Raw genomic sequence first — 14,590 nt, 5'->3', positions numbered from 1 at the left:
TTCGTGCATTCCCTGACCTTTCCGGGAGCCTTTCAAGGCATTTCTCGCTACATCTCTTTCGTAGAGATGATGCTTCTTTATTTCTCCAGGCATTTGTCCAACCTAGTCATCACAAAAGCTAAAATTTCACGAAATTTCGAGAGAAAAAACCTGTCCAAAATAAGGAGTATCACCTCACTGGTAAAAGTCTTAAAAAATTTCCCATTTGTCACATGAAAAATGTAACAAGGCAAATCTCACTTCAGGTCAAATGTGCAAATCACCACTAACGTGAATCAACACAGTATTCAATGAATATTCAATAATATCACTCAAAAAGAGCGAAGAAACATTGTTAGTACTTCACCACAGCTAAATAAGACTGAAGTAAACACGAAGTTCTGTCATATTTCTCGTAAGCAATTGCTCACACTGAATTTTCAACAAAGAAATTTCAACGCAAATCATATTCAAAATTTAACGTATTAAGTGTTAAAATCTTCCAAAAAGAACAAATATTTAGATAGAATTCATTATTCATCAAATAATTGAATAAAAATCCATAATTTTAATCAATTTATTTTTAGTGTCCAATTTTATCGTCAAAGTGTCCAAAATAAGAAACTGGACAAAATTATGAGCCTTTCCCCTTTATCTTGTAGAGATTTTCTATAAATTAAACAATTGCCGACGAGGATTCTTTCTGACAGTATCTCTGGAGAATTTTCCTCCTTTTAACTTTTTCTAACTTGCCATTTTAACCTAAATTATAAATTATAAAAAAAACAGATTATTTTTTGTTATTTATCATCACTTTTATACACATGTATTTACCATTGACAACTCTATAAATGTGCAAACCCACCACTGGCCTCTCAAATGACATAAACTCAAAATGTAACCGGTTTACATTACGTTGGTTCTGTGTTTTTGACCAGTTTGAGTAACTTATCAAGTGAAGCAACAAACTTTTGACACATCAAAAATAATCGACTTTTGGAAAATATTTTTTTTATATGAAAAAAAAAAGAAAAAATAATTTTTTCGAAATACATAAATAAGATCTACGGATTACACGCAACTAATTTGCAAAAGAATTAAAAGACATTTTTTTTGTCATTTTTGCACCTGATTTCCCGAACATACATGAGGCAACAAACTTTTGACACCTACTGTATGTGCGAAGCCTGAAAGCCTTCTCTTAATAATTTTTTCAAATAACCGCAAATTTTTCATTTTTAAATCAAGCGTCGTCGTTGTTTACATCTGAAGAGTTCATGTTTGATGAACTTTACTGTATGAAGAGTAAATACGGATAGGTTTTGTCTCAAACTACCCCACAGTAGAGCAACTGAGGATAAAGTACCATTTTAATTAATTTTATTTTTACAAGATCAATACTTAAAGAAAATACTACGGTCTAAAATATCCCCGTTCTCTCCTACAAAGGGGTTGCCAACACCGTTTGAATAATAAAGCAATACAAAATATATGTATGTGCAAAAAAAATGTTAATTGCTTTGGAAAAGTGGATGAAAACATCATTATAAAGTTGAAAATATGTGTTATAAAGTTAAATGATGATTTGCAACAAATTCAATTTCTTTCTCGACCTCTATTACTAACTTTATGCTATATGCATACGACAATGCATTTGAATGTTTAGTGCACTTCACTGTCCTTTTTACCATCTTGCTTAATGCGTAGCCACCACGAATGTGATGGAATTAATGTGGATTAAGGTAACTGTAAAGTGGGTATGAAGCCAATTTTAATTAAGATTTATATCTTAGGAAATATGCTGAATGTTTCCTCTTTTCGTATATACTACTCATTTCTATTATTATTATTTTTCACTGTACATTTGCAATGAAATGCAGTTAATATATGATTGAAATCATACGCACAGAAGTTGAGAGATTCCAAATGAAAAGTAATATTTGCAAAATCTCTCTTTTCTTTATCTCCTTCCACTTAAAGTTTTCCCATTATACCTATATGGATACGCAGGTTTGGTGTGATGATAGAATTTCTCCATATATATGCTGTTTGGGCTATTAATTGATGGTAAATACATATGAGTTTCTGCAAGACATTTGATGCATCAAAAGGAAATTGAATAAAAGGATTTCTTTTTTTATGCATACATACATATATTTATATTTATCAAATCATGGCAGAAGAGTAGAAAATGTATATATAAAAGAAATTTTTAGTTAGGAATTCACCTTCTCGTTTAATTTATCTCTTCATGGAGTGTTAGCATCTAATGAAACGGAGTGAAATTGCATGTCGGACATATAAACATTTTATATTAATAATAAATGTCGAATGGGAGGATTACAAACTTCCATACAAATTGCAATAAAACGGTTTTTACACTGTGTACCGTTCTCACTAAATTTCCAATGTTGAATTTCACAAATTTACACTCTTGTGAAAAGCACATGGCTTTCTTAATATGCAACACATTTTAATTGTGACAAAAGAAGGTGAGATCACGAGAAAATTTCCATCCTTTTAGAATAATTTTACGCCCTGTCATCTAGCATTTTGATTGATTGTCAGTGAGAAGATCTCTTTTTTGTATATCTTTTCACCAACCTCTCTCGAGAAAATTTCCAACCAAAAAAAAAGAAGCAGGAGCGCCAGATAAAAATCTCCCAATCAGTTCCATCATCTTTATTTAAATTAGCACAGGATACAAGTCATGTATCCTGTGAGAAAACGAGACATTATTTGTTGAATTGAGGATCATCAAGAATGTGGAATTGTATAGCTAAAAGAGGGGCAATAAGAGACATGAGCGAAAAAAAAATGTGAGATCTAGGTGAGATTTTGTACAAATAAGGTCACATTCTTATGCAAATTCTGCCATGATAAATGTTTTCGAAGGAGATGCACAAGCACATTCATTTCCACGGAAATTTATTTTGTAAATATTTATTGTGGCTGTCGAATTGGATGTAGATTTTCACTATATTTTTTGTTATATTGTCCCATGCGGAAATTTTAGGGGATTATTGCAGATGGAAATATTCTACACATATATGAGTTCTCTTTTGCCATTGTTTCTGCTCTTTATAGGCACAATTTGAAATTATTTAATAGGGCAATATTTTGCTTGACGTTAAAATTACAAGTCAAAAAAAAATCACTGCTGAATGTTTTTTGCTAAACTAATCTTTCGTGTGACTGCATATTTTAATTCTGTACACAATTCAAAAAATAAGGGTTTATTTTTTCTTCTTGACCCAACTTATGGTGCCATTACATGGGCGAAAATTTCTGAACATAAAAAATTAATAAAATAAAATGTGAAAGAGTAAAATGGCATAATGATGCTACTGCAATGAAAAATGAACATTTTTTTTAGTACTTCACTGCTCAAAAGTGCTTCTGCATTATCGACTTTTCTTGGTGTTGGATCCTGTCTCGATTGATTTCCCCAATCCCCGCCGTGTTCTAAAATCAAACCAAACAGTTGTTACAGGAACCAATAGAAAGAGAAGTCGATTATGTAGAACTAGCCCCGGCGAATGGCCTTCAAAGTTGAAGCCAGATTCTTACTTTCACATATAAATTCGTATGGGAATTTTTCTGCATTCGTGACCGTTATGCTAAATATTTAAAAAGTGAGAAGTTTTTCCGTATTATAAGATACCTTTCCGAATGGAGGGATAAATATACTAAATTTTTGTTTAAATAAATTTTTTCCTTGGAGCACTGTGAGCTGAGTCCGAGATCAATTTAGGAATTGGCTTCAAATAGCTCCATATAAAAAGGCCAACCTGCCAGGCGCTTGATGTAGAAGCTTTTGATAAGAGTGAAGTTCTAAAAAACATGATCATTTTTCTTTGGAATAGTACAATAAAATATTCTAATCCAAAATATTCATTCTTGTAATTATAACTCACATTTTCTTTTGTTCTAAAAACCTATTAAAATATTACTCCAATGTCATCTGGGCTTTGTATATAGTGTACAGAATTTTCTATGAATTATTATGTATGGGTCTAACCCTTAGATTTTACAAAATCAATGTATTAAATCTGCTTGGTTTTTTCTAATGACGAAATTATGATACTCTAATGAAAAATGAACATGTTTTTTTAGCACTTCACCAAGTGTTACCAAGTGCTCCTGAATTATCGACTTTCCCTTGTGTTGGTTTCTATCTCGACTGTTTTCCCCAGTCCTCGCTGTGTTCTAAAACCACTAAACAATCGTGACAGAAAGCAATACAAAGAAAAGTCAATTATGTAGAAGCACTTATACAGACTTTTAAGTTCTAAAAGAAAACATCTTTATTTTCATTGGAAAGATTAGCATAATTACGTGGAAATTTAAAAGTTCCATGACGATTTTTACATCTAACCCTTGTACTAATTTCCAGAATCATTCAAAAATATTATATATCAATTTAGTACATTCTTAGTACATTGTGAAACAGAGGGCCAATTTTTGAAATTCTCACTCGCACCCGCGAGCTCTTTAGTGGCCGAGAGAAATTGACTCGCACACCCCGGAAATTCTTGAGTACGTGCAACGAGTACTTTATGTTATAAAGAAGTCGTTACAGAAGGATTTGAATCTACGGAGTGTGCGAGTGGATTTCTCTCGGCCACTAAAGAGCTCGCGGGTGCGAGTGAGAGTTTCAAAAATTGGGCCTCAGGATTCAAATATTAACTTTTTTTTTGTATAATGAAGATGTAAAGTACAAATTAAAGTATTTATCTAAGAGCTCCATCGAATTGCAATATAACTTATCCTGCAATTAAAATAAGATTTTAGGAAATATTTGAATTAGCAAATTCAATGAGATTTCAGCAATAAATAAGGTTCTAAGTTAAATCGAAAATCATTGTCAAAATCAACTGTAAAAATATGAATTGCGCCATTTTTAGTACAGATATGTTTTAAATTTTTAGTACAGTCATGGACTAAATTTCTTATTCTCCATTATGTTTCTGTAATATATTTTAGAACATTTCCAATGTAATATCCCCATAATCTCAGCAAAAATGTAACAAAAAAACAGCTTCCTATGCAAAATATGTTACAACTAATTTATAAAACTAGGTCAAGTGGAAAGAACACAAAGTTTACCACAATTCCACCCTATTTTGTGTTTGGTACAACTAATTGTAATTTCTGCTGCAATATTTGAAGCCTTTTTCTAACATTTTTTCACAAACTTTATTCACAAAATTTTTGGGATGCAATTTGAGATAATTTGAGAGTACTTTACTCTGCAACTTAAATGCATTTTTTTCAGCTCATGGACTCAAAATTTCTCAAAAATCTTCTTTGTGTAAAATAATCTGTACAAATTACACGGTCTTTCTTTCAAGACTTAAGTTGGTATTTTGCAAAGAATTCAGTCAGAAAGAGGCGTAGTTTTTGATGCTATATCAAATTGGAAGTGACATGTAAAAAAATGACGAGAAAAAAAGAGTATTAATGGAAGGGGAAATTTTTTCCCAAGTGAAAATTCCTTAAATGCCTCATTTGGTCCAATTGAGGTGAAATAACAATTAACACATGAAAAATATCATTGTGCAATTGTTGCAGCAAATGAGAACAATTTTGAGGAATTTTTGCAACTGGAAGGAAATGACTGAGATTCTCTTGTCTTTGAAGCGAGATTTTGCTATCAATTTGTGGTATTTTGGTATTTTCTCCTTGGTCACCTTTTTCGTTATTTGGATCGTTTCTTCGTTTTAATGGTGTGCCGGTGTTTCTTTTAGTATCCCAATCATCCAATTTTGGATTTTAAAAAAATAAATAAATAAACTCAAGTGGAATAAGAAATAAAATTGTGCGGAAATAATTTGGCTAAGTCGATAGAATAAAAATATAGTTCATATTGCAAGAGGATATTCTACAATATGATAGAAAAAAATAACCGTAATAGTGATACGTTGCTACACTTTATTTGACTTTGATACTCTTTTATATCTCAGGTTGTTTCAATTGTGAGGTGTATGATTATAAGTTTCTTGCTGTTTGTGTATAATTTAACAAGAATTTATCGCACAGGAAACACCTACGGTAGGCTGAAGAGAGTGAGAGAGCATAAATTACATTGTTTTGTCAAACAAACTATGCCACGAGTGTTTTGTACTGTTGGAAAGGGAAAAGAAGTCCATGTTGGAGCAATTGTGTGTGATATTGAACACTATTATTGCCACTTTATATCATTTTCCACCTCCACACTTCTTCTTTATCATTCAATGTGCTTTTTTTTAATATTTCTTTATACTCCATATTCCACGTTATGTACGATACCGGCAATATGTGAGAATTGAAACAAGGGTGAGAAACTCTGTAGTGTGCTATCCTTTTTTGCATATCAGCAAAGATGTTTAATAATTTTTTTTATTACTCAAACTGAAAGATAGAAAATTTTATAACGCAATTTTTTTGTACTTGTTAACGATAAAGTGGCTGAAGGGCCTAAATAGAATGTGGCTGATCATTAAGAATATTTAGCCTGTAACATTTGGCAGTAAAGAATTAACACTATAGAAATTTTATAAAAAAGGACCCAAAGGACATCTAATTGATGATCCTCAGTTTACAGGTTAAATTAATATTCTCGAGGAACAGACTGATCCTATTTAAGCCCGAACAGTTCGAGATATCGACTTTAAGATCTTCGATAACCCTCCCCCCATCCATAAGTCAATATTCTCTAAAGAAACTTTTTTATTTCTCGTAATTCCCTTCTACCTCTTTAAAACCATTTACCTTTGGTCTTTTAAAATACAGTTACAATGATTTCTTATTTTTCTGGATATGTTTTGTAGTAAATTTACAGGACAACTTTTCATTCACGCTCGTATTACTGAAACCTTCGCCATTGTTTTTTTTTTATTTTTTTTAAGTCAAACTTAGATCATACATACTACAAAATTTATTTTTTATACGATTCGATCAAGATTCGTTTGAATTAAAAAGATAATTCGGTATTGTATATGATTTTTTTTAAATACTACACATAGTTATGTACTAGTATTAATATTAAAAAAAAACAGATCCTGAAGCAAGTAAAGTTTGATTAAATTTATTATTAAACAATATCAAAGCTTAAAGAAAAATGTAGACATTTATAAAGAGTACGAACAAAGCGTCCGAGGCTTTGCGATCTGCTCGAACTCCCGAGAAAGAGCTCTGCCTAATATTTCGTAAGTTTTCTGATTATTGTCGAATTAAATTTGTCTATAAATCACCACAAAACCATCTTGAAGTTGAAAATTGTTCAAGAAGAGGGTTTCAAAAAATCATTAACCTTTTAATTAATTAATTGAACAAATCGGGTGAAAATTGAGCTTTGACCTTAAATAATTCCAGATGGCGATTTTTCCGGTGATAGGTGTCTAAGGACGAAATGTACAGCTGGACTACCTCCAAGACATATCCAAAAATGAATGAAATCGTCAGGGCCAATTTTTTGCAAAGTTCGAAAATCCTCATTTTTGACTTATTTTTGGGGGAAAGGGAACGCATTAAAGGGGATGGCGGAAAAATAAAGAGGTTGGGTTCGAGATAAAGTCATTTGAGGAGGGGTCATCGAAGACCGGAAGTTGATATCTCTTACCGTTTAAATTTTATGTGGGTCAAAAAATCTTTCAAGAAAAAAATACTTATCAATCTTAAATATTGCAAACAATAGAGACAGCAAAATTATTTTATTTTTTCTAAATAACCTTAAAAGCCAAATAAGACTAAGGGGAAGTGGGGCACCTTTGAAAGTGGTGCATCTTTGAAATTTGGATTTTTCTCCTTTATTTAAGTGGAACTGTGTCATATCAAAATGTAATTTAGATTCTCAATCTGCTTGTGCAGCTAAATAATATCACGACAAGGCTCAATTTTATTTAAAAATAGATGAAAAACCCCAATTTCAAAGGTACCCTACTTTTAAAGGTGCCCCACTTCCCCCTATATTATCAATTCTTTATTATACGTTTTAGTTTTATTCCAAATGTATTATTATTATAAATTCAATATTTTCAATTGGATATTTAGGGTTCCGGTGAAAATCCGTATAAATTCGTCCTTTTCAAATTTTCGACATTTCGGGATTTTGACTTTTCGGGATCTTGGCTTTCGGGATTTCGACCCATTCGGAATTTTTGCTTATTTTGACTGGCACCAGATATTTATTAATTACCGTACCCGTATAATTTTTGATCTTAAGAATTTATGCGTAATAATGTTTGTATTATGTCGAATTTAAAACACATTATTTTAGGGTCGTTGAATCTTTTTGATTTTAGATATTTCTAATTCTTACTTAACTTTTAAGAAAACTGAATGTTTTTTTTTCAATGTCAAAATAATATAGTATCCCCTAAATAGATCAAATACACTATTGAAATTCTCAAAAGTGTGTACTACGAGCTTGATCAATAATATTGAATTGAGGGAAATATTGACAGAAAAACTGTGTTTTTGTGATGCAAATGAATTCATTCAATATTACATATACAAGTTCAATGATTTATTGGAAATTAATACAGGAAATTAATCGTGGAAATTTGTCTGAAACCACTACAATTATTTATGGGTTATAATATTTTCTTTTCATTTCAGAGTGTGATAATGTTGATGTTTCGTGAGGAGAAGAGTCCTGATGACGAAATAAAAGCCTGGCAATTTTGGCATAGTCGACAGCATTCTGTGAAGCAGAGGATTCTCGATGCAGGTAAGAGATGCTTTTTTTATGATACTGCTCCTTCGGTAGCAACAAACACTTAATTGAGAGGGATTTTAATTGAATCGATCCAACTGGGTGGGGAATTGGGTTGGAAGAAAAAAAGGGTTTGTGATGGGAGAAGGGATGATGCAGAGACGGCGAAAGATGTAGCAGGGACAAAAAAAAGGAAAAGAGAAGGAAAAAAATACATAGCCTTAAGAAGTCATTAAGTTGGCTTCTTGAGCCTCAGAGATGTGCTACTCTCGAGTGAATTTAATTGACAGGTTTTACGACTGCATCTCATGCACTCACAATCCATATTATTTGCATACAAGAAGTACCTTTTCGCAGTACACTTTTTGTGTCCAGCCCCATCTCTCTTCATTTGACTGGACAAAAGTCTCCGTCGTTGATGATAGAGTGAATTCTCTGGGTGGAAGATGAGGAAGGCTAATTGATGCGATTAGCTTTGTCTTTCTCATTGTTGGGATCGATCGATGGTGAGATGGTTTAGTTGATGCCTCAATCGATTGATGTTGAAGAGCAAATGCTGGGAAAAAAAATTTAAATAAAACGCTATCTTCATTGAGTAAAAGAACGCAAATTTACTTAAATAATAATAATTCACTATTCTCTATGGCTGAGACATTCTATATAAAATTATTTTAGCCTATGGGCAAATTCATGGGTGAGATAGTGAGATTTTGATCTTGGCGCGAGGAGAAGCTCCCATCGAAATATGAATCTCAATTGGATGGTGGCAAAACCAGTCAATCTAGAATATTTGTCATACATTTTTAAGATAGTGTGTAACTGGTAAACATAATAATATGTTTAAATATTAATTTAACCTACGCTTCCACCAATTATCCAGTATTCAGTGTATACAGTGATGAACCAAGAAAATTTATTTATCAATCAATATTCACGGCTGAAGATCGAGAATGGATATCTTTTTGCTATAGATGATTGTGTTGGAAGGAGGAGGAGGAGGAGGAGGGGGATATAACATGAGTCTCACAGGAGCATTTGCATTTTAATTCAATGAACAAATTCTTAGCATAACTTGTCACTTTTGCTATTTTTCTTCCTTCAATTTCCAAGTGATTGTTATCAGCTCTGGAGACATTTTATTCATATTTTTCTTTACAACTCTTTTTTTTCGTTTGCCTGGTGTAATGTATAAAATATAGGAATTTTAATTAGATGTCATATTTAATGGGTTGACTTTTTTTGTATTCAACAGATACAAAAAATTCTGTAGGACTGGTTGGATGTATCGAAGAAGTGGCTCATAATGCTATTGCAGTGTACTGGAATCCTCTTGATAGTTCGGCAAAGGTAAGATATTAATAATGCATTATTAACATTTATTTGCGAATTATTTTTATGGTTTTTTCGGGTTTGTGTACTGAGAAAAAAGAGGGTGCGATTAACATTTTTTCCTCATAACTTTAACACTTTTTAGGTGTAAAAATATATCAACATTTTTAATGTTAATTTTACACCTTTTCAAGGGTAAAATTAACATGAAAAAGGGTAACTTTAACCCCCAATACACCTAAAAAGGGTAATATTTACACCGATTTTGGATCAATACTGCAGGGTAAAATTAACATTTCTGGAATGTTATTTTAACTTTTTCGGATTTCTCTCAGTGTAAGTTAAACTGCTTACAGTAAGAGGAAACCTAAAAAGTTAAAACAACTCTATGACAGAGTTGAATTAACTCTACGAATATCAATGTAATTGTTACTCTTTTTCGTTGTAAATTTTAGTAAATATAGTTGAAACAACTCTTCGTGCGAGTTGAATAATTTCGTCGGATATCGATGTAATTATTACTCTTTTTCGATCTAAAATTTCACCTCGACTGAAGTATATGCTTAAGTATTTTTATTTTAAGAATATACATCAGTCAAGAAGATTTTCGTGTGACAAAGTTCATATGGAAGATCAACTAGAAATATGCCTAACAGTGTTTCATGAAGACATGTGCGTGCATCATATGAGGCGCTCAGAGCAAAAAAAAACTCTAAGTCGTATTCATTTCCCTATTAAAATAGCGTTTTTTTGCTCTGAACTTCTCCTCATATGCGATATTTCGCTCGAAATATAGGGAACTTGAGATCAAGAATATATTAATAAATAAAATGATAAAATAAAAAAAAAACATAAAATTCCAAAATCTATCCATTTTCGGGTTTGAAAGAGTTATTTTAACTCCAAAAAAGATTTTTTTAACTCTTGGAACGAGTTATTTTAACTCTTAAAACGAGTTATTTTCAGTCCTAAGAAGAGTTTTTTACACTTTTGTATCATGTAAATTTTAGGAAAAAAGTTAAAACAACTCTTTCGAATATTACACCTAAATAGAAGTAAAATCAACTCTAAAATATAGTTAATCGAAAATCACAACGAAAAAGAGTAAATTCAACGTCGATTCGAGTAAGTTTTACTCGATTATTTTTCTGAGTGTATAGATCGTACCACACCCTCATTAAATAAATCATTTTATATTATGGCTAAGATATTAAGCTGTATCACTCCTAAATTTTCGTAGAACGTTAGAAAGTTTTGAAAACTTCTTCCTATGATGGCTATATAGAATATTTTATAAAATATTTTATTGAAGTAGGGGAAAGCACTCTCCCTTCGTATGTTCGTGCCTTCGAATAATGTGAATTTTCTTTGATTTTTTATAAGATACTTACACATTTCTATTAAATAGTTAGCTTATCGTCAATTATTGATAATTACGTGATAATTATGTACAAATCTTTTAAGGAATATCATACAAAATCACATTATTCGAAGGCATGAACGTTCGAAGGGAGAGTACGTTCCCCTACTTATTGATTTCAAAATAAAATTAATTTTAAAAATATTAGGAAATTTCAGTATAACTATTGAGAAATTTCATTTATTTTGATCATAAATCAAAAATTCATGAAACTGTTCTTAATAGCAAATAAGTCATTGGGTAATTATAAATTCCTAACTATTTTAGCTGCAGCAAATAGAGCTGTGTTTCAGTAAATTTGGTCAGTAAATTAGTTGAAATAGATAAATAATAACAAAAGGAAATAATAAAATTTCTGATTCTTAAAAAACGCTAGGAAAAAGAAAATTGTGAATATATAAATCTTCTTTAATTACCTGAATATGAGTTAAAGTCATAAACCAATTTTAAGTTCAATTTTTAGTTTTGAGTGTACTGTCTAACTTGAAATATTTTACTCATATTTTTTTGAACTTCTTCTTTACTAATTACATCGGTAATTTACTGACCAAAATGTTAATCTCAGTTGGTTAAACATTTTCATAACGTTTAAAGTTTGCAAAACAGATTTTAGACGCACTTGTGCTACAATATTACAATTTTTCCAACCTCTGGATTATTTTGAACAAAACAGTCATTTTTATGGTGCAATTTGCTAACTTTTATAGCTCTGGAGAGCAAAGTCATGAAACGAACAAAACTCCCACTAATGATTTAGTTATATTTCTTAATATTATGAAAGCTTTTAAATCATTTTGGAAGTAGGGTAACTCTAACTCTACTTAATTTCGGCATAGCTGAATTCAAGCGACAAATTTTTGAGTTTGAAATGTAATATTTTTAGTACAGTTTGATTTATTACTTCTTTTAAAGGCGTGTTGCTTGGAACCTTGTAAATAGTTTATCGTCTTTGTTTTCTCTACAATCATTCTTAATACATTTTAAAATGAATAAAAAATATAGACATAGCTTTGGGTAATATTTCGGCCACCTTGATTTCCGTAAGTTCTTAGCCTTCTAGAATTCTTCGAAAGTTTTTTTCACATCATCTCTTTCGTCGAAACGCCATTTTTTGTTTTCTTTTTGCATAGTATATTCTCTAGAGTATGCAAAAACTAAAAATTCATGGAAATTTGAGGAGCAAAGAAAGTGTCCGAAATTGCAATCTGGTCGAAATTTCGTACAGTTACCTTATAATAGAAATTTCACTTTACTTAACATGTAATTATTGTTCATTTTAGTACAATCGAAAAGTTGGGTCGTTTCCAACAATTTCTGATGGCATACAAAGTTCATAAAACTACCGTTAGTGGAGCTTTATTTCTTCGATACTAAAAGCGATTGAGATAAATTTTATTTAGAAGAAATCAACATAATTTTTAATTATAGACCTTGCAATTTTCACTGACGCATTTAATGTTGCGAAAAGAGAGGCGATAATCTCTAATCCAGAAGCAGAAGATAGAAGAATTTGCAATGATCAAGGAGGGAGGTGAATGGAAAAATGTAGATGTGTGAAGAAATTATTTTAGTGGGATGAGGTTTTTAATGGTTAATTTTTAATTGTATTTGGTGTAAAACTAAAAGACACTCTGAAAGTGTCTCTTAAACTCTTTTATAGCAATTTTATCTGCATGCCTCTCTTTGGCGATATTTTTATTATCGCTAAATCTACCATTAAAAATGTCCATTGGTCATTTATTTTCCATCCAGACTTTAATTGAGAATGAATAAATGTGTTTGCTAATTCTTTTTTTTTTAGTCTTGATAGTGCACAAAAGGTGTGCAATGTGCGATCGGAAGGAAAAAGAAATTGAGCTCAAAGTAGTGCAAATTATTTATTGCGTCAAATGCAAAATAGCTAGTGATTGAAATTCACCATATGAATGTTTACTATATTGCAATACTAATGCAAGTGGATTGGGTGAAAAAGCTTAGGCAAAATTAAATTTATAGGTGAAAATGATTTTATGTACCGTGTGGCGAGAGCTCAAAAAGTCCCCTGATGAATAAGTTGCGTTAATTAATAATTTGTTATGTTGCTCTTACACTTCAATCTCTTGCAGTATTTTTTTTTTGTATACCTTCTCACTATTTACTATTATTATTATATTTAATTAATGCAAATAAATTATCACAGAAGCTTATTTTGCACACAAGAGTGACTATATCTGTGGGCGGTGACGTACAATTTGTATGGATGGACGTGGAGTATGTTGGGGAGAAATATACAGTGTGAATAGTTGGTTGGGTTGGAGAGAAATAGGAGTGAGATAACTAATGGCAAATTAGAAAATTAATTCCACACATTGAGATTTGAGATTTGTAATTTCGCAGAAATAGACAATCGCTTCTTGTTACCTGCAATTAAAATTACTTTGAAGGGGGAAGTACAGTGTTAGAAAATGACCTTTGAAAATCTTTAATAAATCTACATTAGCTTACGATGCACGGGATTCTCAATGAAGTTGAAGTTAAATATTAAATTTAGATAAATTGCAATATTAGAGCAGGTTAAATGTATTTTGTGATAAAAGCAAGTTAATCATTCATAATCATGATAAATTGATAAATCTGAATAATTCAATTTAATTGAAATTGAAAGGAGTAATGCTTGTTCCATAAGCAAGGCAACTGTGCCAAATTTCGGCCAGCTTGTAATTTCGGCCACTTCTTTTGTTTATCAAATTCCCATAAATTTTTAGTTTTTGCATACTCTCAATAAAAAGAAAAAATCTCCCTCGACAAACAAGATGAAGTGAAAAAGACTGAGAAACCATGAGAATCAAGGTGGACGAAATATTACCCAAAGCTAATGTCTATGTTTGTATTAATTTTAAAGTGTATTAAGAATGATTTTAGAGAAAACAAATACGAAAAATTATTTACAACGTTCCAAGCAACACTTCTTAAAAAGAAGTAGCAAAAGATTTAAATTGTATTAAAAATATTATTTCAAACCCTGCCTTGCCATATTCCCTGCTATCTTTAAGAGACTTAAAATTATTTTTCAAGAATCTAAATGGGTAATAAAAATATGATATGCTTCAATCCTATTGTTATAAATCTATTTTCTAAAAGTTATATAAATTGATTTTTTTATATTTTCAATTGCGTATTTTAAA

At 31.1% G+C, this 14,590-nt stretch overlaps 1 protein-coding gene across 21 annotated transcripts in view; it reads left to right on the top strand.

The window, feature by feature from the left end:
• The window catches only part of LOC129804438 (protein grainyhead), a 172,283-nt gene that overhangs the window by 137,524 nt on the left and 20,169 nt on the right, over positions 1-14,590 (top strand). For all 21 annotated transcript variants that reach the window (XM_055851735.1, XM_055851742.1, XM_055851738.1 and 18 more), the window contains 2 exons: positions 8,581-8,692; positions 9,930-10,024. In XM_055851735.1, coding sequence (XP_055707710.1) covers positions 8,581-8,692; positions 9,930-10,024 — 207 coding nt within the window. The remainder of the gene's footprint in view (positions 1-8,580; positions 8,693-9,929; positions 10,025-14,590) is intronic.

Source organism: Phlebotomus papatasi, chromosome 2 (assembly GCF_024763615.1).
Source record: "Phlebotomus papatasi isolate M1 chromosome 2, Ppap_2.1, whole genome shotgun sequence".
Taxonomy (NCBI): Eukaryota; Metazoa; Arthropoda; class Insecta; order Diptera; family Psychodidae; genus Phlebotomus; species Phlebotomus papatasi.
This window is presented reverse-complemented; position numbering and strand designations above follow the sequence as displayed.